General features: G+C 34.7%; 1 protein-coding gene across 1 annotated transcript; it reads left to right on the forward strand.

Moving 5' to 3' along the window:
• Window positions 1-14,663: 14,663 nt before the first annotated feature.
• On the forward strand, window positions 14,664-15,170 carry LOC141680693 (uncharacterized). The gene has a single exon (XM_074486850.1). It carries the CDS (start codon window positions 14,664-14,666, stop codon window positions 15,168-15,170), a length of 507 nt encoding a protein of 168 aa, XP_074342951.1.
• Window positions 15,171-27,293: the final 12,123 nt, after the last annotated feature.

Here is a 27,293-nt window from a genome sequence, read left to right on the forward strand (position 1 = left end):
TACGAAGATTCATTACTCTATCAGTGCATAACATCAATATCCTCTTTATAATCAATTCACAATAAATGGCAGAGTTACTTGCCCAAAAAAACTTTCCCATTTCACGGAATTTGAGCTACTACCACCTAAGACCTCTTTTCCTTTCCTAGCCTGAATGCCTCCACTTTCCAAATCTACAATATAAAATGAACCCGAATTAGAAACCTTATCAATTCCCGATGTTTCGCAGAACGTCTAACTTTCTATCCAAATACTGATATTCGCTTATCGATTATACATATAACACACATAACACATAATAGTTAACACCTTTATACGCTCTATATCTCCTGATTAACTCGACACTTTACACACAGCAAATAGTAACTTATTCATATAATCCGACCCACTTTAATTATGATGAATTCTTGTTAAATCATATTGACTTTATTCCTTATTCATTTCTATAGTTTCTTTCGAAAATCGGGCATGAAAAATTCGAAAATACGGTCTCCCTTATATCACAATCACAACTTAATATATAGATTTACTACAAGAAATTTGCAATTACACAACACCTATGAAACAACGGTCAACCAAAAAACCGTTGCCCCAAATTAGGAGACGACGGAATTTTTTTTTTTCACGAATAACTGTTGTTAGACAACATGTAGAACAACGGTTATAGCAGATTTTTGAAAGACTTGTCTCTGTGGCATCCTCTTATTCAGGTAGACAATAGTTCTTAAATTGCACTGTTGTCATAGATCTTTAACATAACAGTCCAAAACCGTTGTTAATAAGCTAACTTATGGTAATCTCGGACAATGGTTTTGGACTAATTTGAAAAAATAGTTGTTACAAAATATACATATAAACAACGGTTTACGGAGTCTGTTGTATAAAGGAGTCAACAGAGAAGCATCATACAACGGTTTTATAATTTTGACAGAATAACTGTCGTCTATTTACAAGAAATCATGGCACCACCTGATTGGTGGAAATTATTTCACTTGGATCACTGAGTTGGCGAAATGAGAGTCGTTGATTGATTTTAATTGGATTGCTTAGTTGGAAGAATGAGAACCGTCGATTGTGAGAATTTATCACACAACGGTATTTTGCAGAAACCGTAGTGTAACATCTAAAATTCAGATTGGTTGATAATTAGCGAAATAATCTTTTCAAATGATTTTTTAGATGATCCAACCTTACGGATGTTAACATATATTGATTTTAGCCATGTAAAAAAATAATAAAAAATTTCAAAATTTATCTTGCTTGACTTTATAAGGAAAATGAGGTAAAAGTACAACTCCCTAAAACAAGATTCGTTGCCGATTAACGAAATAAATTTTTCAAATGATTTTTTGGATGATCCAACCGTACGGATCTTAACATATATTAATTTTAGTCACGTAAAAAATAAAAAAAAATCAAAATTTATCTTGCTTGAGTTTTTAAGGAAAATGATGTAAAAGTACAACTCCCTAAAACAAGATTCGTTGCTGATTAACGAAATAATTTTTTAAAATGCTTTTTTGGACGATCCAACCGTACGGATGTTAAAATATATTGGTTTTAGCCATGTAAAAAAATAATAAAAAATTTCAAAATTTATCTTGCTTGACTTTATAAGAAAAATGAGGTAAAGGTATATCTCCATGAAACAAGATTCAATGCTGATTAACAACATAATTTTTTAAATGATTTTTTGGACGATCCAACCGTACGGATGTTAAAATATATTGATTTTAACCATGTAAAAAAATAATAAAAAAATTTAAAATTTATCTTGTTTGAGTTTTTAAGGAAAATGAGGTAAAAGTACAACTCCCTAAAACAAGATTCGTTGCCGATTAACGAAATAAATTTTTCAAATAATTTTTTGGACAATCCAACCGTACGGATGTTAAAATATAACAATTTTAGTCATATGAAAAAATTATTAAAAAAATTTGAAATTTATCTTGCATGTCAGGATTAAAATAATCCTGTAAAATTACCCCTCCGAACAACGAGACTCGTTCCCGATTTACAAGATTAATTTTTAAAATAATTTTTTAGACGATCCAACCGTACGGATGTTAAGATATATCAATTTTAGTCATAAGAAAAAAATATTAAAAAATTTTAAATCCATCTTGCATGTGAGGATTAAAAAAATCCGGTAAAAGTACCCATCCCGACAAAAAGACTCGTTCCCAATTTACAAGATTAATTTTTAAAATGATTTTTTAGACGATCCAACCGTACGGATGTTAAGATATATCAATTTTATTCATTAGAAAAAATTATTAAAAAATTTGAAATCCATCTTGCATGTCAGGATTAGAAAAATCCGGTAAAAGTCCCCTCCCGACAATGAGACTGGTTCCCGATTTACTAGATTAATTTTTAAAATAATTTTTTAGACGATCCAACCGTACGGATGTTAAGATATATCAATTTTAGTCATAAGAAAAAATTATTAAAAAATTTGAAATCCATCTTGCATGTCAGGATTAGAAAAATCCGGTAAAAGTACCTCTCCCGACAACGAGACTGGTTCCCGATTTACAAGATTAATTTTTAAAATGAGTTTTTAGACGATCCAACCGTACGGATGTTAAGATATATAAATTTTAGTAATATGAAAAAATTATGTGAAATTATTTAAAATAAAAATTATTCTATTAATATAAAGTAAAATACAAATAAGTATTTAATTATAATATATAAATAAAAAAATAGTTTATGATTTATTTCATTTTCACACAATTTTTGGTTTCCCCCTTTAATTTTCATTTCCCCCTTCCTTCTAATTTTCATTTCCCCTACTTCTCCCCTTCCCCTTTCTTAGATCTGACCCCTCTTCTTCTCCTCTTCTCCTCTTCTTCTCGTGCTTGTCTCTACTCTTCCATCTCCCTCACCCAATCTTGTTTCTCTTTAACAAAATTGCATATGAATTCAGCTTCTCAAGTCTATGCTACCCTCTTTTTTCTTTTTTATTATTATTATTGAGTCATAATTTCCAGCTTATCTTGCAGTTGCTGATTGATTCTAGTTTTATAGTCCGTAGATGACGAAAGTGAGGGCGGGTTCTTAAAACTGAAAACAACCAGTGAGTGACTTCTTGGTGACAACACTGCACCAGTCAATAAGAAAGTAATGTATGAGGTTAGTTGTTCCTTATGTTTTTCAATCTTCCTCCTTCTATGTTACAGTATCATTACTCCTATTCATTTGCTTCATAAAAAGTCACATCAGTCATCAGTATTAGCTTTTAGTCTACTAAACCCCTTATACTTGTAGTCATGTAACAGGAATCTTCATCGCCAGTCATTCAAGAAACTCTTCAGTTTCCTATCCAGGTTCATATTTTATGTTAATTGTTGGATTTTTGATATACCCTTTTGAATTCTTGATGAATCTTGCTGACCCCTATTTGTGATTTGTGTGATTTCAGAAAGTTAGTTGTGGTATTGGAGGAATTGGTATTGGCCATACAGTAAACAATGAATTTTGTTCTTCTTGTTCTTATAAGTATGTTTCATCCCCCTTTAATTTTTTAATGCCAATATGTATGGGATCATGTTTATATACTAATCAGGTGAGTTGGATTTGTGTTTTTAGGGAATTTTGTTTTTGTTTTAGTGAATGTTGGTTTATGTAGTAGTATTCTGACTTAGGAACTATTTTGTTGCAAGACTTTCAGTGATTCGGAGTTCGGACATTGATATAAAAATAACAGGCAGGTAAGTCTTGCTACCACTCTTTTATGTTTAAATAAAGAAATTTATGCACTATTCTTTTGGTATAGAAAAAAAGCAAGCTCAAATGACAAGGAGCTTCTGGTTTAGCTACCATGTCTGATGCTGACAATTGTCATTTCTTAGTAGCTATAAAAAAAATTTGTCTGGAATTTGAATTTACAATGTTGGGCTGGTCTTGTTTCTGCTGTTAACAGGCCAGGACTTTGCCTTTGCCTTTTCTCATTGGTGAGCCATGTCCATAAAAAAATTAATACTATTTTATAAGCCAATCTTGACTCACATAGCCCACACCTCTCAAGTCTCAATGTGGGGGTAGTCAACTAGTCAAGCAAGCCACTACAAACAGCTAGATTTTGTGGCAGAGTGACTAGAGTCCAGTTAATATAGACACAAAACTCCAATAAGGACCTGCGTAAGTGTGTAGGGTACATGAATTTAGAGTAAAACACAAGTACGGGCTTTTTCATGCTGTGACGTGAATGCGATAAAATATTCCTTCTTAGTTAGTGTGAGGATGAAAAAAAAATTGCTTGTTTGGATTTGAATACACTGATAGGTCTTCCTACATCTCCACCTGCACCTTCAACCTTTGATAGTGAGGCATATTCCGGTCTGGATAGTAAAAGGAAGGAGACCTTTTAAGCCCATGGGGGTTGACGTCAATAGGTAGCAACATAAAAATGGACTTAAAGGCAGTGTAATTGCAATTATAGTTTTGCTAGGCTCCCTGTCTCTGACTCTTTATTGTGCAGTTTCTTGGGTTATGTTGTTCAGACAAAGAAGGAGAAATGCCCGACCAGGGTTAAATTCAACAATTCCAATGCCTTCACTAGCAAAATCCTCAGGTAAGACTTGTATCCACTATCCAGTGGTGTAAAGTATAGTCTTTCTTGTATCCACTACTGATCTTGCATGCAGAAAAAACTTACCATTGTTATCCATCATTACAATGATCAGATTTAGAATAAAATGAATCTTTAGTGTGTGAAATATACTTTTAATATTACAGAGGCATGTGAATTCCCACTTTTTTAGGCATGTTGACCCAGTATTTTGAGTATATATGTTGTCAATTCGCAGCTTCAAAGATTGGCAGTGGCCTGAGTTTTATTTCACCATCATACAAAACTGGCCTTTCCCCTTATACTAAAATTTCTTAGCAGCCTGATGTTATGATTATTTTTTGACAAGACTTCTCGAAGGCATACACTTACGTCTATGGTTATGCAGGGAAATTATTCACGAAGGAACTACCATCGCAAGCAAAGATATAATCATTTTCATATGGGGCAAGAGTGGGAATGTCTTTATATGTGTGTGCAAATATAAGGTAATATATAGGTAAATTCATTATCACAGTTATAGTTATTTGTTAAGATTATTGTCATGCCAGCTTTTTAGTAAGTTATTGTTCATACATGCTTTTGCAATTTTGTAAGTATGTTTCCAGTCACAAATGGGTTGCAACAGATGTTATGTTGTGCATGTTTGGAAGCATTTTAATCCATTGACTTATTTTTTCTACCTACCTCTTGTAAGTCGTTTTAGGTAATGAAAAAACTTAAGTTATTTATTTTCCTTAAATTATGTAATTTTAACAACCCTTTTTATTTTAGTTGCCAAGATGTTTCAAAATTATGAGAGATGTGTATTTGTTTTATGTTATTGTTCTTGGGTAAAAAAGAGCATGTATCTTGGATAAAAAATAAGCATGTATCTTGGATAAAAAATTAGATTGTCCATATATACATCTGAAATTGATTTATTTTATACTAGTACCTTGTATATAATGTAAAATTTGTGCACTTTTGATTAAGCTTTTTCCGATGCATTCAATTTGATTTAATTCATGTCCTAACTCCAACAAATAACTAATATTGTAGGTAACAGGATGTTAAGTTTGAAGATGGAAGAGAAAAGGAGGGGAGCTCAAGATCTCAATTTCTTAATTGAAAAATGAGTGTTAAAAATAGATTTGTAGCTACAATTGTAATTCTTCTTTATAAATTTTGAATATTAAATTTTAATTTTGTTTGTAATTTTTACAATAGGATTAAGACACAGTTTTATTTTAACAATACTATTTGATTTGTTTTAAATGAGTTTGATTTGGTACACAATTGTGTGAAAGCCATTAAAAATTATTAAAACCATTGTATGTCTTACTTTATAAAATTATTTTCTTCTAACAATATCTTGGTCATTACAAAAACTGTTGTGAGCATAGCTGAAACACAATACCCAAAAAATAAAAAACCATTGTCTAAAGTATTGTTTTCTTAATAAAAAACATTGTTTAACTAGATGAAATTTATACATAAACTGTTGTAGGAGTAAATTCACATAACACTATTTTTAACTATTGTGCCTCTAAATTGTTACAACGGCTAAGAAACTGTTGTTTGTAGAATATTAGAAAGGGTTGTGTGAATAAAATGAGATAAATGTTTTATATTCAGTTGTGTGATGTATTTGTTACAATGGTGCGAAACCATTGTATGAGTGCCAAACACACCGCCCCCGGATAGACAACGAAAAATTCATCTTTTAGACAACGGTGGAAAAACATTGTCTGATTCAATATTTGTTGTAGTGATTCCTAATACTTAACTTTTAGCACATGGTTTTACATAATAACCCCATGATTAACATATTACTCATTCAAGACATAGCATGCAACTCGACTTATACATGTAAAACATAAAATTAGCTCTTCACCCATATTTTCAAAATAATTTTTGAACAATCAGTTTAATTTATATAGATTTTATAATTAAACCTCCAATAATAGCAATAAGCTTTTAAAAATCATTTTAAAATATCAAATTACCAAATTAACTCAACTACTATTTTTGGAAAGTCTCTAGGATTATTCCACGGAGAATAAAAACAAATTTCACACCTTGATCATATATGAATAATTTTACAAATTTATATAAGGATCAAATAATCATTATTTTTATTTAATAATTATCTTTTAAAAATAATTAGAAACTCGTAAATCACCGAATCACAATTATGACTTTCAAATATCATATATTCACATAATACATCACTCACATTTCATATTTGAACACTTTAACACATGCTTTCCCTTTTAACAACTAATTACGCGTATATTAATTACCCGGTAATCGGAATACCTTTCACAATTATGAATTCATACAACAGGGCATGGAGAGGACTCAATATTAATCATATATTGATATAATCAACTAATCTTTTTATCCATAACCCTTTCTCGGTTAATCCACCTTTTATATAACGGACCCTATTCAACCTAACGGCCTGACAACAACATAGCTTATGCTTTTTTGGTGACTCATCAAACTGGAACATGTCATTTTATGTTGCCTTTTACTATTTCACAAAAATTATATATAAACCACAAAATTTATATATAACTTTATATTTATACTCATAAATCCACAATTAGATCACATGACTATATGTTGTTCATGTAGATATATCGCGAAAATCCCAATCGTTACAATCTACCCCCCTTTAAAGGATTCTATCCTCAGAAACTGCCCTAAAAAAATAAATGGGGATATTTCTCATGCATTTTACTTTCTAACTCCCAAATCGATTCCTCGACCCTGGTATTTCTCTGCAAAACTCTAACTAATTATACAATCTTATTTCGAAGCGCTTTTTTTCCGATCTAAGATTTGAACGGGTTGTTCCACATAAGACAAATCTTGTTGAATTTCTACAGGTTCCAACTCAATTATGTGACTAGAATCTATATTATACTTCTTCAAAACAGATACGTGGAACACGTTATGGAGATGTTGCATTTACGGAGGTAACACGAACTCGTATCGCACTCTTCCAACTTGCTTTAACACTTCGAATGGTCCAATATATCTGGGACTCAACTTTTCTTTCTTTCCAAATCTAGATAAGTCTTTTTATAGAGATATCTTTATCAACACTTTGTCTCCGGGTTCGAATACCATGTCCTTTCAGTTTTGTTCTTTATATTTCCTTTTTCGATCTTGAACAACTATCAGCCTTTTACGAATCACTTCCACTTTTTCCTTCATTTGCTGAACTAGTTCAGGGCCCAACAACTTGCGCTCTACTACTTCATCCCAATATGTAGGAAATCTAAATTTTCTTCCATACAATGCTTCATAGGGAGGGATGCCAATACTCGCATGATAACCGTTATTGTATGAAAATTTTATGAACCGCAAATGGTCATCCTAATTTCCTTTAAAATCCAATACACAGGTTCTCAACATATCTTCAATCATTTCAATAGTTCTTTCACTCTGTCCATCTCTCTGTGGATGATACGTTGTACTCATTTTCAACTTGATACCCAAATGATCATGAAATTGTTACCAAAATCTTGAGATAAATCTTGGATCTCTATTAGACACGATAAATACTGGTACTCTTTGACGCATTACGATTTTGTCCGGATACAACTTGACTAACTTTTCCAATAAGAATCTTTTGTTGATTGGCAATAAAGGCACATACTTTGTCAGTCGATTAATGATCTCCAAAATCGGATCTTGATTAGCCTTTATAATTGGTAATCCAACCATGAAATTTATTGCGATATCATCCCACTTCCATTCAGGGATGTTTAGCGGCTAAAATAATCCACTTGGTCATTGGTGTTCCGCATTTACTCTTTGACATGTATAGAACTTGCTTATCTACTCTGCAATTTCCTTTTTCATGTTCCACCACAATTAGATCTCTTTAAAATCCTTGTACATTTTGTACCTCCGGGATGAATTGAAAACCTCGAATTATGAGCTGTATGTAGAATCTCGTTCTTTAACTCTATAATATTAGGAATCCAGATATGTGCATAAAATCAGTATATTCCTTTATCATCCTTCTGAGCCTTAATCTCTTCTCCCGACAATTAATCCTTCTCGTGATCCATCATTTGTTCTTGACAAAGTCGAACCTTTTACACAATCTCTGGATGAAATGCTATTGTGTAAATTACTTCAATTTTTAGCTCCGAAATTTGTACCTCTATTTCCAACTTTTTGAATTCTTTGATCAATTCTACAATATTTGCCTTTCCAGGATGATAACTTATCGTGCAGTCATAGTCTTTGATTAATTCCAACCATCTCCTATGTCTCATATTCAACTTTTTTTGGTTGAATATGTACTTAAGCTTTTGTGGTCCGTATAAATTTCACACTTTTCTCCATACTATAGTGTCTCCAAATCTTAAGAGCAAATACAATTACTGTGAACTCCAAATTATGTGTAGGATATCTCCGCTCATGTGGCTTTAATTGACGTAAAGCATACACTATTACCTTTCCGTACTGCATCAATACGCAACCTAATCCTCTATATGAAATACCGCTTTATATTACAAACTCGCCTTTCTCATCGGGTAGAACAAATATTGATGCAGAAACAAACCTTTTCTTTAGTTCTTGAAAGCTCTCTTCACACTTATGTGTCCAAACAGATTTTTCAATTTTCCTTGTCAAATTAGTCAATGGAACTGAAATCTTTAAAAAACTTGGACAAATCGCCGATAATATCCAACCAATCCTAGAAAACATCTCACTTCCGTTGGAGTCTTTGGTCTTTCCCAATTCATAACAGCTTCAATCTTTGCAGGATCTACTTTGATACTTTCACTACTGACTACGTGTCCAAAAAACTGAACTTCCTTTAACCAAAACTCGCATTTAAAAAACTTCCCCTGCAACTTCTCTTTCCTCGGGATTTCCAAAGTAATCCTCAAATGTTCCATATGTCCCGCTTCTGACTTGGAGTAAAACAAAATATCGTCAATGAATACTATTACGAACTTGTATAAGTATTTCTTAAATACTCGATTCATAAGATCAATAAAAGCAGCTGGTGTATTTGTCAATCCAAACGCCATTACCAAGAATTCATAATGTACATATCTCATTTGAAATGTCATATTGCATATATCATCTGCCTTAATCTTCAATTGATGATATCCTGACCTTAAATCGATCATCAAGAAATAGGTAGCTCCTTTTAGCTGATCAAATAAATCATCGATTCATGATAGAGGGTACTTATTCTTTATAGTCAACTTATTGAGTTCACAATAATTGATACATAATCTCATACTTCCATATTTCTTCTTCACGAATAACACCGATGTACCCCACGGGGATACACTTGGTCGAATAACTCCTTTATCAAACAAACCTGTAACTGTGTTGCTAGTTCCTTCATCTCAACGGGTGCCATTCGATAAGGAGCTTTTGAAACTGGTTCTATCCCTGGACTGAAATCAGTCATGAATTCAATCTCTCGATCCAGAGGTAGTCCAGGTAATTCATCGAAAAATACCTTGGGAAATTCTTTAACCACAGGAAAATCTTTATTATTTGGGGATTCCTTCTCCACATCCTTTACGTGATCCAAATAAGCTTCGCATCCTTGTCATAATAATTTCCTTTTCTGAATCACCGTTAAAAAATTCCTGCATTGCTTCTTTCCTTTAAATATCAACTCAGTTCGATCCGTGGACCTCAATTTCACTTTCTTGCTTCTATATTCGATTTGCGCATTATGGTTCACATACCAATCCATTCCAAGAATAACATCGAATTCTTTTAACTTAAATAGTATTAAGTCAGCAGAAAAATGCCAACCTTCTATAACGATATCGCAACCAGGACAAATTCTATTGGTAGTAACTCTTTCCTGATTCGCTGCCTCTATAACTAAATTAGATTCTAAAGGGTATGCAACACACTTTAATTTATCAACAACACTTTCAGAGATAAAAGATCTATTAGCTCCAGTATCCATTAACACTTTGACTTTTACTCAATTTTTAGCAAGTGTACCTGCTACCAAATCCGCATCTTGCATTGCATCTTTCATTGTCATGTTAAACGTCCAAGCCCTTGGATGAACTGTTTGTGCTGGTGGAGGCGGTGGTCCAGCAATCCTAAGAACACTGGCTTTTTGAATAGGTTCCTTACAATTCCTTGCCATATGGCTGACTTTCCAGCACTTAAAGCCAGTCTTCTATGGATTCCCCGTACCACTCGTACTTCTTCCAAGAAATAACTTCTCCTTCTTCTTGCAACGCTTTGGTAGATTCCCATCAATAGCTAGCCTCATCCTTCAAGTAATAACTTCCGTATTTCATTTTCTTCTCATCCTTAACTTCTGGTAACCCAAAAGCTTTCTTAAGTTCTCTTAACCAGGACTGAGCTTTAATAGGATCGGGAAAACCTATAAATTCTAGGGGATAAATGGATTGACAGTGGTTGAAGTTTCCAACTCTCGAGGCTGGGGGTTATTGTCGGAGTTGAAGAAGTCGGTTCATCACCGTGGTGTCTTGGCTTTGATCTTGATTTTGGGGTTCCATTTTTTTTCAGGGTGATTTGGTGAAGTCGCCATTTTATAAACCTGATGAGCAATTATTTAGCAATACGATAACATGGAATATATATTAACATTAATCCTTTATAAATAACGGTTTATAACACATTTTAAGTTTTACCAATTTGCACATGCAATCATATTACTACATAATTTGCTCACCGGTTAGGGTTCTCACATGTAAAAAGATTTTTTATCATAAAGATGTTAAATAAGGTTCTTGGTATACATTTTACGCAAACAATTTATCTCAATCAAAGCACAGCAATAAGGAAATAAGGCTACATAGATAGATAGTTCAAGTACAACAAGTTCTGCATATAAGGTACAATAATATAGAAGGGTTAAATAGAGGAAAAACTAGAAAATATCCCCTATCAATCCCTAACATAACCAACACTAGAATAGATTATAATATAATATGCATGGAACCCGACATCTGACCAAGTATCCCAAGCCTACTGGCATTGAAAGAAACATCAACACAACACGGGCTCTACCTAATGTCCCATTTGAACTCACAGCCCAAATTACAAAGGGCGATCAAGAACCTCCCTCAACACATAAAGCATGCACCACAGTATCTTATAAACTGTAGGGGCCTCGACCTCAGTATCACTAGAAGATGGTCGCTCATCTAAACGCCTACGGGAAACCTGCTCCACCATCTCAATACGATCACCCCACTCGGGCTCTGGCACCAACATCTGCAGCTTAGACTCTTGGGCCAACCTATCTACAAAATATTTCAATTCCGGTATACCAGAAAACACAAAATCACCATTCCAAGCCAAATAATCACTAATATGGGCAAGTACAGGCACAGCAAGTACTCTCTCAGGAACCAGGGACTCAGGCATAGGAGCTGGGGAATCTGCCCTAACAACTAGGGAATCAGGTATTGCAATCAGTGAAGAAACATGCATAGGGGCAACACTGTCCTCAGACGGATCCTCCTCAGAGTCTGAACTAATGTACTGGGGCTCTCCCATAGTAAACTATCCTCGGTAGAATCTAGAAGGCTAGCAGGAGGAGTTGAATCAGTATCACTACCACAATCAGGGTCCTGAGGTAAAACATAAAATAACAACCAAGAAACAACATTAGAGTTAAAGTAAGCCACCAATTGACTCGATGCCCTAACTCTAATTACTTTCTCAACCTATTCACTTACTTAGACTAGATCTAATAGTCTAACTTAACTCTATATGAGTCGAACACTTTGGTACTATTTAATCACCTATAATACCCTTTTATTCTAAGTTATCTCGTAGACTAAATCATGTACCTCTGATACCAACTTGTGATACCCTCAAACTCGGGGTTAGGAATGAGGACCCACATCACCAATATACCAATATAATATAACAGCGGAAATAACAATAAACCCCAAAAATATTAGGATATAAACAAGATAAAGTATGAGATAAGATTACAACTACCAAATAAAATATTAATATTACAACCCTTATTATAAATTAAACCAAATTATTCGATTACGACTTAGAATCGACATATAACATATGCATATTAAGATATATGGTCCTCTATTGCCAACACTTTTACACAGAGAGCAAACACAATAGTTTTTATATAAATCAAAGTTAAATTTTCCTCTTTAGAATCTACAATATTAAGACATATGGTTCTCGATGGTGGCCAATACTGTTTCACAGTTGGAGGTCAGTTCACTTTAATTCTTCACTCTCGAAATTTTATCAATTTGATACACGGATCTGATACTTGGATATGATATTTCCATCTTATAAGTAATATAAGTGATGATTTATTTTAATAATATAAGTAATGATTCATTTTAGGAGTATATGTGCAGGTAAGTCGATCAATTGCTATATGATATGGCATTCCAAATAATTGGTGGTTTTCATTTCTATATGGTGATCAAATTCTAGGTGTATTAGATGAATATTATATATGACTTCAGTATTTAATTTTATTTATTTAAATAAGAAATGTTTTAGAAGATGTGTCCAACGAGAATGATAAAAGGAAACAAATTCTGGTTAGATAAATATATGTTGATCACTATGTTTATTCTAGTCTAAAACATTAAGAAAAATCCATAATTTTTATATATAAGGTTATCAATTTTGTTTTCTCGCCTCAGATTATGTTATTTATTAATTATTATTTACAGGAAACATTGAAGATAATTCTCCATAAAATTAAAGAAGACCCAGGTAAGCAAAACCATGAAAACTCTATGTATCTTTGTAGTCTTAGTTAGAGATAAAAACTTGAGGCGTCTGCAATTATCTTCATATATATAAACACCATATACTATTAGTAGTGTGTAATTATAATATGTGGGTGTTTAGATTTGAATTTACTAAAATAACTTTATAGTTAGGGTAACGCGGAATGCTGACCTTCTCCTTTAATACTTTATTGGAATTTTATGCGCAATCCATTTGAGACAGGTACTTTCTTTGAAGAGCATGCATACACGTGAGTTTCATATATAAAGTTGCATTAGAACTGTGTCTTGCTTCATAATGAAATAAGAATACTGTATGTTTTGAACCAATTGCTCATTTTTTATTGAATGATCAGCAAGGAAGTGTTAATCCGTGATTTCTGATGATGCATTGAAGAAGTCTACAACAAATCAGATTGTTAGTTAGTTAGATAAGTATTAGAGTTTTGTTTAAATGTTAACTTAGTTAACTGGATAACCTTTGACTTATCTTTTCAAAACAAACTCTATTTTAGATAAACCTGATCTATTTCAAATATTTAATCTTTATCAGGTTTATCTCTTTCAAGAAACAAACTAACGGATCACTTGTTTTACACATTCAAATATTTCAAACCTAATCTTATCTTTTATTATTTTCAAAAGAGTTTGAAATACATTATATCCGTTATGTGTTTTCTATATATATACTTGACCTGATGTTTTCCATAAACACAACTCCCTACACTTTCCATCTTATATCTTTCTGAGAAAAACATCCTCTTAATTACATTCATTGATTATCCAGTTAATTAAGAGTTTATAGTCGAGTTGTAATCTTTCACATTATTATCTTTGTATTTGAAGGAAAGGTGTATTGTATCACTTATCCTGGGTTGTGGGAATATTGATTACAAGATCAAGGCCAAGTAGCTGTGTTCTAGGTAGCTGTATGCTAGGGAAAAAGGTTCTTTCATTCAGGGCCAAGATTGTAATCAAGGAAAGTGTGTAAGTACTTTATTTAAGTGGATATAATACATTCTCTATGCTAGTTGGCATGGGGACTTTGATGTAGGGCATAGACTAGGTATAGGGGCCGAACCAAGTGAAAAACTCTTGGTGTTCTTGCAATTTTATTTCCAGCATTGCACGCTTTAGTTTCTGCAATTTATATTCTGCTGTTAAATAAGGTATGTCTCCTTTAGATTTAGTCTGTCTCATTTGCCAAGACAAAAGAGACTATCCCATTAGTGAACAGTTGCACTTTATTTAATTCGATTGTGCCTACGAATTTCAATTGGTATTAGAGCAGGTGCATTTAATCTGTCTTTTAGTGACTGTTTTGCTAGCGATCCATGGCACAATCAGAACGTATATCAGTTAATATCCCTCCTCTCTTAATTGGATCTGAGAATTACAATGACTGGAAATTTCAAATGGAGATTTTCCTTCAGCGAGATGCTTATGAATGGGATGCTGTTGAGAATGGCATAACTACTCCTATGAAAGATGGAAAGCCAAAGCCTCTAAAGGATTTGTCTCCTGAAGAAGTCAATGCCTTGAACTACAATGCTAAAGCCATGAATGCTCCTCTAAGTGGAATGGCTGCAACAGAACTACGCAAAGTTTCTGCATGTACTACAACTAAACAAATCTGGGATACTATCCGAGTTAGCCACGAAGGAACATCTAAGGTACGTGAAGTGAAACTTAGTATGCTAATAAGTGATTATGAAGCTTTCAGGTTGGAACGAGATGAAAGTGTCAAAGATGCTCAAGGAAGGTTTTTGACCTTGATGAATTTTATCTCACTACTCGACAAGATCATTCCTCAAGCTGAGATCAATAGAAAAATCCTCTGAGCTATGCCTAAGAAATTCTCCTCAAAGGTCACCATCCTTCAGGATTCTCCATTCATATCAACTATGGAAACTCTCACTCTATTCAGTGAATTAGAGGAATTTGAGAACCAGCTACGCAGATATGATGAAGAAGATGAAGCTCCCAGGAAAAAGACTATAGCTCTTAATGCAGATGCAGGTGATTCTTCTGAAGATTCTGATGTGGAGATTGCACTTCTTACTAAGAAGTTCCACAAATTTCTGGCTAAAAAGAATGCATCCAAACGACCCATGAAGTCTTCATTTCCAAAGAAAGAATTCAGACCTAGTTCAAGCAAGGAAAGCAAAAATAATCAAAACAAGGATGCATGTTTTGAATGTGGAAAGAAAGGTCATTTCAAGAAGGACTGCTACAAGCTCAAAGCCAAAAAGAAAGCTTTACTCACATGGAGTGATAATGATTTTGAAGTGGAAATTGATTCAGATGATGAATTAGCTCAACTATGCTTTGCTGGACTGGAATCTGACTCTAGTGACAATGATGAGGTACATATTGTTCAAGTTAATAAAAATTCATATATATCTCAGGATGTACTAACCTTGCAGGCTCAAAATAGAAAGTTAAAAGAAAAGAATGCTAATCTTAAACAAGCATTGAGTGAGGTTCTTAATGAGGTTAATGATTCCATCAAAGATGAATCCTTAGTAGAAGAAAACAAGCTATTATCTGAGAAGGTCTCTAAGCTGAAAGAAGAAGTCAACTATCTCAAGAATGAGATCGAGATGAAAGATGCATATCTTGATGCATTAAAGAAGGAAACTTTTTCTGCCGAATCAAATGCATCTTCTGATTCTAAAGTTCCTGAACTCGAGCAAAAGGTTGCCCAGCTGGAAACTGATCTAGCCAATATTTCCATGGAGAAGGAACCTTGAATGCATTACTTGCCCAACAGAAGTCTTCTCTTGACAAAGAAGGTTTAGGATATGGAACAACCAAGAAGAAGAAAGTTTTTCAAAGTGGTTACAAAAGAACTCCTATGAAGTACAAGATTCCTTATGAAAAATGTCAAGACTGTGACAAACATGGTCACCCTAATTCTGCATCTCGGTTATGTGGTATTAAGGGCCACAATCCTAACTCTGCAACTAGATCTTAATCTGTGCATAAATCTGTTAGTATTGTTCAAATGTGGATTAAGAAATCTGACAGGCATTTGTATAAGATTTATGATACTAACATTCAAGGACCCAAAGTCATGTGGGTACCTAAGAGATAAATGATCTTTTACAGGTATGCTTCAAAGTCCATGTTCCTCGAAACAAGTGGATTATTGATAGCGGTTGCTCTCGTCACATGACTGGAGATAAATCAAAGTTTCTCTCATTAATCGCTAAAGAGGGAGGCTTAGTTACTCTTGGAGATTCCAATACCGTACGTATTGTAGGTAAAGGTACCATAGGTAACGACAAGTTTGCTATTAATAATGTTCATTTAGTTGATGGTCTAAAGTATAATCTTATTACTGTAAGTCAGTTAACTGATGTTGGTCATAGTGTTAAGTTTGATAAAGGTGTTTGTTATATTGGTAATAAAGCTAACGAGTTTGCTTTAGTAGCCAAAAGAAAGGGAAACATCTTTGTGTTATACTTTGATGAGCAGCAAGAAGAAATCTGCCTAGCTACTATTCAAGAATAATAAAATCTGTGGCATAGGCGTCTTGGTCATGTTCATATGGATCTACTTCGAAAGAGATCTTCAAATAAATTAGTATGAGGTTTACCAAAGCAGAAATACAAGAAGACAGAGCCATGTTCAGCTTGCCATCTTGGAAAACAGGTGAAAACTTCCTTTACTATTAAGAATAAAGTATCAACTTCTGTTCTTTTACAGTTTTTACATCTAGATCTCTTTGGTCCAGAAAGATATGTAAGTTTGGGAGGTAAGAATTATGCTTTCGTTATAGTAGATGATTACTCTCGTTTTACGTGGGTGTTATTCTTGCATACTAAAGATAAAGCTTTTAGTAAATTCAAAGATCTTATTACTAACCTTGAGACTAAGTATTCTTTTAAGCTCAAGACTATTCGTAGTGATCATGGAGGAGAATTTGAGAAAGATTTTGTAACTTTCTGCAAATCTAGAGGCATTACTCATGAATTTTCTGCCCCACGAACTCCTCAACAAAACGGAGTTGTTGAACGCAAGAACATAACTCTACTGGAAACTGCTCGTACTCTTCTTCATGAAAGTAAACTGCCACGTAAATTCTGGGCAGAAGCGGTAAACATTCCTGTTATGTATTAAATAGAGTGCTTATTCGTCCTATTTTGCTTAAAACTCCTTATGAATTGCTTAAGAATAAAACACCTAACATCAGTTATTTTCGAGTATTTGGTTCAAAATATTTTATCTTACATACAAAGAACACTAGAGGAAAATTTGATGCTAAGTCTACGGAAGGAATTTTCTTGGGATACTCTACTACAAGCAAGGCTTATAGAGTTTATAATTCTATCAAACACAAAGTTGAAGAATCTATCAACATTGCCTTCAATGAATCTGCCTTGAAGATCTCTCAAATTGAAGAAGATGTTGCTGATCTGCCGTCTCATTCTCAAATGAGACAGTCTCAATCTCAAAAGGAACAAGCTTCTCAGGAAAAATCAGACAGTCCAAGAACTCCTGATTCATCTAACTTTTCTGGGAATATTCAAGACTCTCCTCAGACTCCTGATCAATGGTCAAATGACTCTTTCACTTCTCAGCAAGGAAACTCTATTCAAGAAGAAATGAGACAGTCTCATTCCAAGTCTCAGTCTCAATCAAAAGAGACAACACCTATTCCTTATCAAGCAGACAATTTTAACAAAGAGGAAATGAGTACTATCCAACTGCCAAAGTCTTCCAGAACAGTTAAGAATCATCCACCAAATAATCATCTTACGTATTTGGATCAAGGAATCTCTACGCGAAGCAGACTTCATAACTTATGTGCATTATGTGCCTTTGTTGCTGAATTTGAATCGAAAAATACTCAAGAAGCTGTTGCAAATGAATGTTGGTCAGTTGCCATGCAAGAAGAATTGAACCAGTTTGAATGTTGTCAAGTCTGGGAACTTGTCTCTCCTCCTTCTAATGCCAAAGTCATTGGTACTCGTTGGGTTTTCAAGAATAAGAAGGATGAAGATGGTAACATTATTCGGAATAAAGCTTGTTTAGTGGCTCAGGGATACAACCAACAGGAAGGAATTGAATTCGACGAGATATATGCCCCTGTAGCTCATCTCGAAGCTATTCAGATTTTAATGGCATTTGCAGCTCACAAAGGATTCAAGCTTTATCAAATGGATGTTAAAAGCGCATTTTTAAATGGTCATCTTAAGGAAGAAGTTTACTTAAAGCAGCATCCAGGTTTCATTCATAAAAAATATCCACACTATGTCTACAAGCTCAAAAAGTCTATGGATTGAGACAGTCCCCTCGATGTTGGTATGAGTGTCTCAGTCAGATTTTGCTAAAGAATGGTTTCACTCGTGGTACACTCGATCCAACCCTCTTTATTTTTCATAAACCTAATCATTTTCTATTAGTACAAGTTTATGTAGATGATATTGTGTTTGGATCAACTTATGAATCTTTGTGTAAGTGGTATTCTGTCTACATGCATAAAGAATTTGATATGAGTTTAATGGGTGAATTGCAATATTTTCTAGGCTTGCAAATTAACCAATCTGCTGCAGGCATTTTCATACATCAAAGTAAGTATGTTAATGATTTGCTTAAGAGATTTGCGTTAGAAAATATTTCAGCTAAAGCTACTCCGATGAGTACATCTGTCAAGCTCACTAAGGATGAACAAGGTACACCTGTAGATATTACTAAATATCGAGGTATGATTGGCTCGTTATTATATTTAACTGCTTCTCGTCCTGATATTATGTATAGTGTTTATCTATGTGCTCGTTTTCACTCTCAACCTAAAGAATCTCATCTGAATGCAGTTAAACGGATTTTCAAGTATCTTTAGTGAACTAGTGATCTTCGAATATTTTATCCTAGTTCTACTTCTTTTGAGTTAATTGGTTTTTCAGATGCTGACTATGCAGGGTCATAGGTTGATAGAAAAAGTACAAGTGGTGTTTGTGAGTATTTAGGTGATTGTTTGGTTGCATGGCACAGTAAAAAGCAAACATCTGTAGCTCTTTCTACTGTTGAAGGAGAATACATTGCAGCTGGCAGTTGCTGTGCTCAAATTTTATGGATGCAACAAACATTGCAGGATTTTGGTATTTCTTATACAAATATTCCTATTTATTGTGATAATACCTCTGCAATTAATATCTCTAAAAATCGTGTCATGCATTCTCGTACTAAGCATATTGACGTTCGTCATCATTTTCTACGAGATAATGTTTCTAAAGGTAATATTGAGCTTATTTATATATCTACTGAGAAATAGCGTGCAGATATCTTCACTAATCCTTTAGCTGAAGATAGATTTTGTTTGATGCGTCGTGAACTTGGTATGTGCACTATCTCTCATTAATTTATTTATTTTTACATCTGTGCATGCATACTATTTATGTCAATTATTTGCATAATTCATCTTTGTGATTGAAATTGCATAATTGAGTGTTTAATTGGTTGCTTAATTTAAATGCTGATTTTTCTATGGAATTTATTGATGGATTTTTGTGAATTTATTACCGTGTTTGGTTTAATTAGTTTGCGTGTTTTAGTCTTAAATATATAATTTATATGTATTTATTTGATGGGAATCTTGAACTTTGTAACTGAACCGAGTTGCATGCATTTCTTCTTCAAGTCTTTCAATTTGATTTGACTACTCCATCTGTTTCTTCTCAATCTCTGTACGTCTCCTCGTTTTTCGAGATACACTCCACCTCTCCACTTCTATCATACTTCTATCTCTTCATATTCCTCTCTTTTCTATTTAACCTTAACTCCTTGTTCTTTTTCCCTTTTCTAATCTCTCTTCGTCTTCTTCATCATGTTGACTCCTAACACCCGTTCTAAATCTAAACACACGAAAAACCCATACCCATCCTCCTCTAGTTCGAAACGCCAAAGAACTAATCCCGATACCTCTACTCCAATGTCACCCGAGAAATCTTCTCAGCCTAAAACCGTGTCAAAACCCTTTCTGAAAGAACGACTTTGTGATCTTGTTTTACTTCAGCAAGTGGGTGTTGTTGATTTTTTTTCTGCTCTAGATTGCGAATCTCTTTTGTCTCCATCGGATGTTATTTACCCTTCTTTGGTCCGAGAATTTTATTCTAATTTCTCGATGATGAAGGAGGATATGGTTTATTCTGAGGTTCAAGGTGTTCCGATTGTGTTCAATGCTAATTTGTTGTTTCGAGTTTGTGGGATTTCGTGTTCCAGTATCTGTCTGTATACCACGCATACGGCTTTCATGGAGATTTCGGGTCTACAGTATGAAGAACAGCTGAAAGTGATTCTTGGTGAAAACTTTGTTGGTACATCTCTTAAGCCCATGGTACATGATCTTACTCCACTTGCTTTATTACTTTTTAAATTGTTTCATACAAATCTTTTGCCACGTAAAAGTGGTCGTGACCGTGTAACTTATCAAGATGTTGTTTTAATTTCGGTTTTCATGACTAAAACCCCCTGTGATATTGCTTCGTTGATTATCAAATACATGACTCATTGTGCGTTTCATGAGTCTATGAACTTGTCCTTTCCTGCTTTGTTGACAAAGATCTTTAGACATTTTTCTATTGTTCTTAATGATGATGACACTGAGCTAGTGTCTAACATGTTTGATCTGTCTGTCTTGTCTGCTAATAATATTGAGGTTATTGAGTCTGGTGTTCTTATTTTTGGTGAGGGTCATAAGTCATTTGGTTCGTTTCCTGAGTCTCCTCACGATATATCTGATCCTGATCAAGAGGATTCTGTTTTGTTGAACTCGTTGTCAAAAGTTTCTGAAAACAACAAACTTTTAGAGTCTCTTAAAACACAGTTTGCTTCTATTGAGTCCCTGGCTTCTCTGACTTCACAAGTCAGTATGATGCGTGCTTCTTATGAGATGTTTAATAAGTCTGTCACTGCTTCTCTTGAATCAATAAATGCAAAGTTGGAGATTTTACATGTCCATGATAAGAAGATGAGTAGGCTATAAATTTTGAGTTTGGTGGGCTGCATGAGGGAATGGTTACCACTGCTAAGGCTTGGGAAGAAGATTTTGTCAAGCTTTTCTATCAACTTGGTACCGAAACCAAGTACATATCTCAGCAGGTCTCTACTCGAAGCTTGCCCTGGCATCGGAAAAAGGACTGGCTTGGTGATATGACTCTGGCCGAGATTACTTCTCCTTTGCCCCTTCCTGCACTTCCTCGACCCGAAGCCTTTAGGATAACTCGTGCTGAATATCGTTCATATATCTTGGAATGGCTTCGCAAGAGGGATGGGAAAACTCCAAATGAAGGCAAGTTGGACAAGCTTTTCTCTGAGTATGGTGCTCCTCCAGTTTACCACAACAAGGGAAAGAGAAAGACTCGAGATTCTGCTCCTGTCGACGTTGATGATTCTGACTAGTTTCTTTAACTGCCTTTTATGATGTTGAGGGGGAGAATTTTAATGTGTTTGTTTGTTTAAGACGATTGCTTTATTTGACTTTTATCTGGATGATTGGATGATTTTGTTTGGATATCACTGGTTTATGTGCTGGATTAATTGTTTAAGGTTTTATAACTTTAAGTACTGTTGGGTGCTTGGTTTTTAATCTTATTTGTTGTCCCATTTGTCTACCTGTCTCATTTGATAAGTCATATGTTTCATTTGCATATTCTCATGATTATCAAATAATTGTTGCATATATACACTGTTATTATCTAACATATTACAACAGGAGATTAAAGTGTTTTTGATAGGGGGAGCATAACACTTCTTTACCCTTGGCATCATCATAAAAGGGGGAGAATGTTAATCCGTGATTTCTGATGATGCATTGAAGAAGTCTACAGCAAATCAGATTGTTAGTTAGTTAGATAAGTATTAGAGTTTTGTTTAAATGTTAACTTAGTTAACTGGATAACCTTTGACTTATCTTTTCAAAATAAACTCTATTTTAGATAAACCTAATCTATTTCAAATATTCAATCTTTATCAGGTTTATCTCTTTCAAGAAACAAACTAACGGATCACTTGTTTTACATATTCAAATATTTCAAACCTAATCTTATCTTTTATTATTTTCAAAAGAGTTTGAAATACATTATATCCGTTATGTGTTTTCAATATATATACTTGACTTGATGTTTTCCATAAACACAACTCTCTGCACTTTCCATCTTATATCTTTCTAAGAAAAACATCCTCTTAATTACATTCATTGATTATCCAGTTAATTAAGAGTTTATAGTCGAGTTGTAATCTTTCATATTATTATCTTTGTATTTGGAAGAAAGGTGTATTGTATCACTTGTCCTGGGTTGTGGGAATATTGATTACAAGATCAAGACCAAGTAGCTGTGTGCTAGGTAGCTGTGTGCTAGGGAAAGGGTTCTTTCATTCAGGGCCAAGATTGTAATCGAGGAAAGTTTGTAAGTACTTTATTTAAGTGGATATAATACATTCTCTATGCTAGTTTTTATGGGGACTTGAATGTAGGCCATAGACTAGGTATAGGGGCCGAACCAAGTGAAAAACTCTTGGTGTTCTTGTTGAAAATCTCACTAATAAATATAGCAACATAGAAGCAAGTGTATAAAGAATTTAACAAGTTTAGGCCAAGACCACAGTTAACAAAACAAAACATGCGGGTAAACAAAATCAGTAAATGAAATAACGTAGAGAGAAAGAAAGATGTACCCGAAACCATAGCTTTTAACAGTGAATGAAATATAGGTTCACAGATACAAAATGCCAAGAAAAATGATCACAGCTGAGTCACCAGGCCTTGCTCGAAGTCCTGGCTGTTCTTGAAGAGAATATTGCCCCTACCTGCTGCGTTTGGGATGTGCACAATATCTCCACCAGGATAAAACAGCTCGGAGTTTATGTTAACAGCAGCAACAAAAGCTCCACTTCGACCAGCACCTCAGTCGCTGGAAAATATTAGCACTTCAGGACTTGTGGGAGAGAAATGCAGAGAGGTTGAAGAGAAGAGAAGAGAATGTAGTGTGTTCTTCCTTATTCATTCAGTTTAGCCTCTATTTATAGGTGAGGAAAAATGAAACTGTCCACACACTTAACGTCTGAATTAAACTGCTTCATTAATGAAAAAAAATCAAAACTGATCAGATTTTGAATTCATTAATGAAAAAATCAAAACTGATCAGCTATTGAATTTAAATTATTTGTAACAGCTTTTCACATTAACACCCACATTATTATCAGAACTTAAGTTAAGTTCTGATTTGATTCATCAGTACTTAAGTTCTGATTCTGATATCAGAACATGTTAAGTTCTGATTTTATTCATCAGTTCTTAAGTTCTGATATCAGAACTTGTTACAGATCAGATTATTTGCAGGTTCAATATATTTAGACTAAGCCCACTAACAAAGTGACTTAGCCTATTTCAGTACCCAGCCCAATAATCCAGTCACCGATAAATAAATTCGAATTAAAATAATTCTCAAATAAATAAAATCCTCGCCCAGGTTGCCTCGCGTACGCGAGATGCCGAGACATTCGCCCAAATCGCCCTTCGACCCGGTCCGGTCCGGTGCGGTGCGGTGCGTGGCGGGGCGGGGCGCGCGTGTGTGTGCGCGTGAAACACACAACAACACAATAGACCATCACACACCTTAGTAGTTGTATACTACTCATGTGGGTAATACCATATAAAGCACACACCCTCCTTTATTTATTTCAATGTGGGACAAACATTCTCAAATTTTTCCAAGCTTTTCCAAGCTACTTTCAACTCTCATTTCATATGGATTTCATTAAGAAAATTCTTAAAACCATACATGAAAATTTAAGTTCAAATATCATTGAACAATTTCCAATCATTAGATTTTAGGATTAACATCAAGAACATAATTAAATTAAGCTATAAAATCCTAATTTTCTAACAATCCCCCACAAATCCATACAGAAATGCGATCAATTTCCCTTCATGACTTGTTTTTTAGAGTCGGTACCCTTCCGGGTTTGAACCCTCCTAATTCCTCTACTTCAATGGCTATCGGACTCAGATGGAATGTTTCACCTTGAATCTTAATCCGTTTAGTATAACCATATTCCATAGATGACGACAAGTCAAAGGTTATGGTGCCAATCTACGGCTTTGAGACATTAATGGTCATGTCTCGATCCTGTTCGTCGAATGCTTCAAGGATTAATCCTATCCTCTAATTGCGACCACACAATTACATTCTCTTAGCTGGGCATCTCCAGAGATATACTGCCTCTATCTCGTCAAATGACTTGATCCCATTCAGAGTTTTAACACTCTTGCTTTTCTGGCAGTGTCAGTACCTTCTAGGTTTACAGGGGATAGACTCAGATACTATAGTATCATCTATGTAGCAAAGGTACTACCAACTCATCCTTACAGCTTGTTATTACCCATTGAATACACTTCGAGGGATCTCCTCTCATGTGTATTGGGTTCCCACTGTTGATGAATTATGATGGGTTGACAATCCCATCCCCAACCTTGACTTAAGGACCACTACAGGTTCCAGTCCTTTAGTAAGAGGATCAGCTATATTATTCTGAGTTCCTATGAACTCTATAGCTATGATCCTATCAGTCACTAAACCCCTTATAGACTTGAGTCTAACTTGGATGTGTCTCTTAGTTTTAGCATTATGCTTTTTACTGCTAATCTTGTCGATAGTTGTTCGACTATCACAGTGAATAGCAATAGCAGGAAGCGGTCTGCTTACTACAGGTATTACAGACATAAGTCCGTGTAACCATTCAGCCTCCGTCCCTGTGGCGTCAAGTGCACACAACTCAGCCTCAAAAGTAGACCGAGTAACAATAGTCTGTCTGCTTGACTTCCAGGATATTGCTCCACCAGCCAAGGTGAACACGTATCCAGTCACTCCATTGGAACCAGACTTCTTAGCTATCCAACTTGCATCACTGTACCCTTCAAGCACACCAGGAAATCTCCTGTAGTGTAAACTAAGGTACATTGTGCCTTTTAGATATCTAAGTACTCTATCAAGAGCATCCCAATGAGTTCTGTTTGGACAACTTGTATATCTAGCCAATTTAGACACAGAATATGAAATATCTGGTCTAGTGCAGTTAGCAAGATACTGCAAGCTCCCAATAATCTGAGAATACCTTAACTGAGACACAGGCACTCCTGAAGTATTCTTGACAAGGACAACTTTCGAATCATAAGGTGTACCAGCGATTCTACACTGTGAATAACCATATTTCTCAAGTATAGATTTCTCTATATAATGAGATTGAGTCAAGGTTATTCCTTCAGTGGACTGAACCAGTTTGATTCCAAGAATCACACTTGCCTCACCCATATCCTTCATTTCAAAATGTCTTTTCAAGAATTCTTTAGTCTCGTTAATAATCTCAATATTAGTTCCAAACAATAAAATGTCATCCACATATAGGCACAAAATAACACACTTATTACCTTTAACTTTAGTGTAGACACACTTATCACTTTCATTAATCTTATAACTGAAAGGCAATATAGTTTCATCAAACTTTTTATGCCAATCTCTGGGAGCTTATTTCAAGCCATAAATGGACTTGATCAACTTACATACTTTCCTTTCATTGCCTGATGCAACAAATCCATCAGGCTGATCCATATAAATCTCTTCTTCAAGTTCACCATGAAGAAAAGCCGTCTTTACATCCATCTGATGGATGATAAGACCATGGACTGAAGCCAATGCTATAAGCATTCGGATTGTTACCATTCTTGCAACCGGAGAGTATGTATCAAAATAATCAATTCCTTCATTTTGCTTAAAACCCTTAGCTACCAGTCTAGCTTTGTACTTATCTATTGAGCCGTCAGGGTTCAACTTCTTTTTAAAGAACCATTTGCACCCAATAGTAGAACACCCAGGAGGGAGATCAACCAACTCCCATGTTCCATTAGAAACAATAGAGTCAATTTCACTCTTGACAGCGCCCTTCCATTGCCTTGACTCAGAAGAATCCATAGCTTGCCGGAAAGTTAAAGGTTCGTCCTCGATATTGTAAGTGATGAAATCACCTCCAAAATCCTTGACTACCTTTACACGCTTACTTCTCCTTGGTTCCTCTAGTTCCTTAGGAATAGAGCTACTACTAGGTTCTGCCCCCACATTTGTCATCTTTTCCACATGATCAGGAATAGAACTTGATGTATGAGTAGGATCTTCCTCAGAAGTCATTTCAGGTATTCCAGTCTTCATAGGGTAGACATCCTCAAAGAATGTCGCATCTCGAAATTCAACTATCGTGTTTGCCACTATACCATCTATGTCAGATTTTAACACTAAAAATCTCATAGCTGTAGTGGTCTCAAGATAGCCCAGAAAGATACAGTCAACAGTTTTTGAACCTAGTTTCTTTCTATTGTGTTCAGGAACAAGTACCTTAGCAAGGCACCCCCACACACGAAGATACTTAAGACTAGTCATCCTGCCTTTCCATAACTCCAAGGGTGTTTTATCCATGTGTTTCAGAGGGACTCTATTCAAAATATGGCAAGCCGTATTTAGAGCCTCCCCCCACATGTATTTAGGCAACCCAGAGTTAATAAGCATACTATTAATCATATCTTTAAATGTTCTGTTCTTTCGCTCAGCAACCCCATTAGACTCAGGTGTGTATGGTGGAGTAACTTCATGAACTAAACCATTGTTTGCACAAAATTCATTAAAAGCATTACTCGTATACTCACCACCTCTATCAGATCTCAATCTTTTAAGTAACTTACTAGTTTGTTTTTCTACTTCAGTTTTATATATAATGAATTTACTAAGTGCTGCATCCTTATGTCTAAGTAAATAAACATAACAGTATCTACTACTATCATCTATAAAAGTAATGAAGTATCTAAACTGGTCCTTGGTCAACACACCACCAAATTCACAAATATCAGTGTGTACTAAATCTAACAAGTCTGAATCCCTAACAACGTTATGAAAAGGTTTCCTTATCTGTTT

The sequence above is a fragment of the Apium graveolens genome, chromosome 8 (assembly GCF_009905375.1).
Source record: "Apium graveolens cultivar Ventura chromosome 8, ASM990537v1, whole genome shotgun sequence".
Classification (NCBI taxonomy): domain Eukaryota; kingdom Viridiplantae; phylum Streptophyta; class Magnoliopsida; order Apiales; family Apiaceae; genus Apium; species Apium graveolens.

Coding starts and splice junctions, on each gene's coding strand:
- LOC141680693 (XM_074486850.1), top strand. CDS start 14,664: ATGGCACAATCAGAACGTATATCAGTTAATATCCCTCCTCTCTTAATT.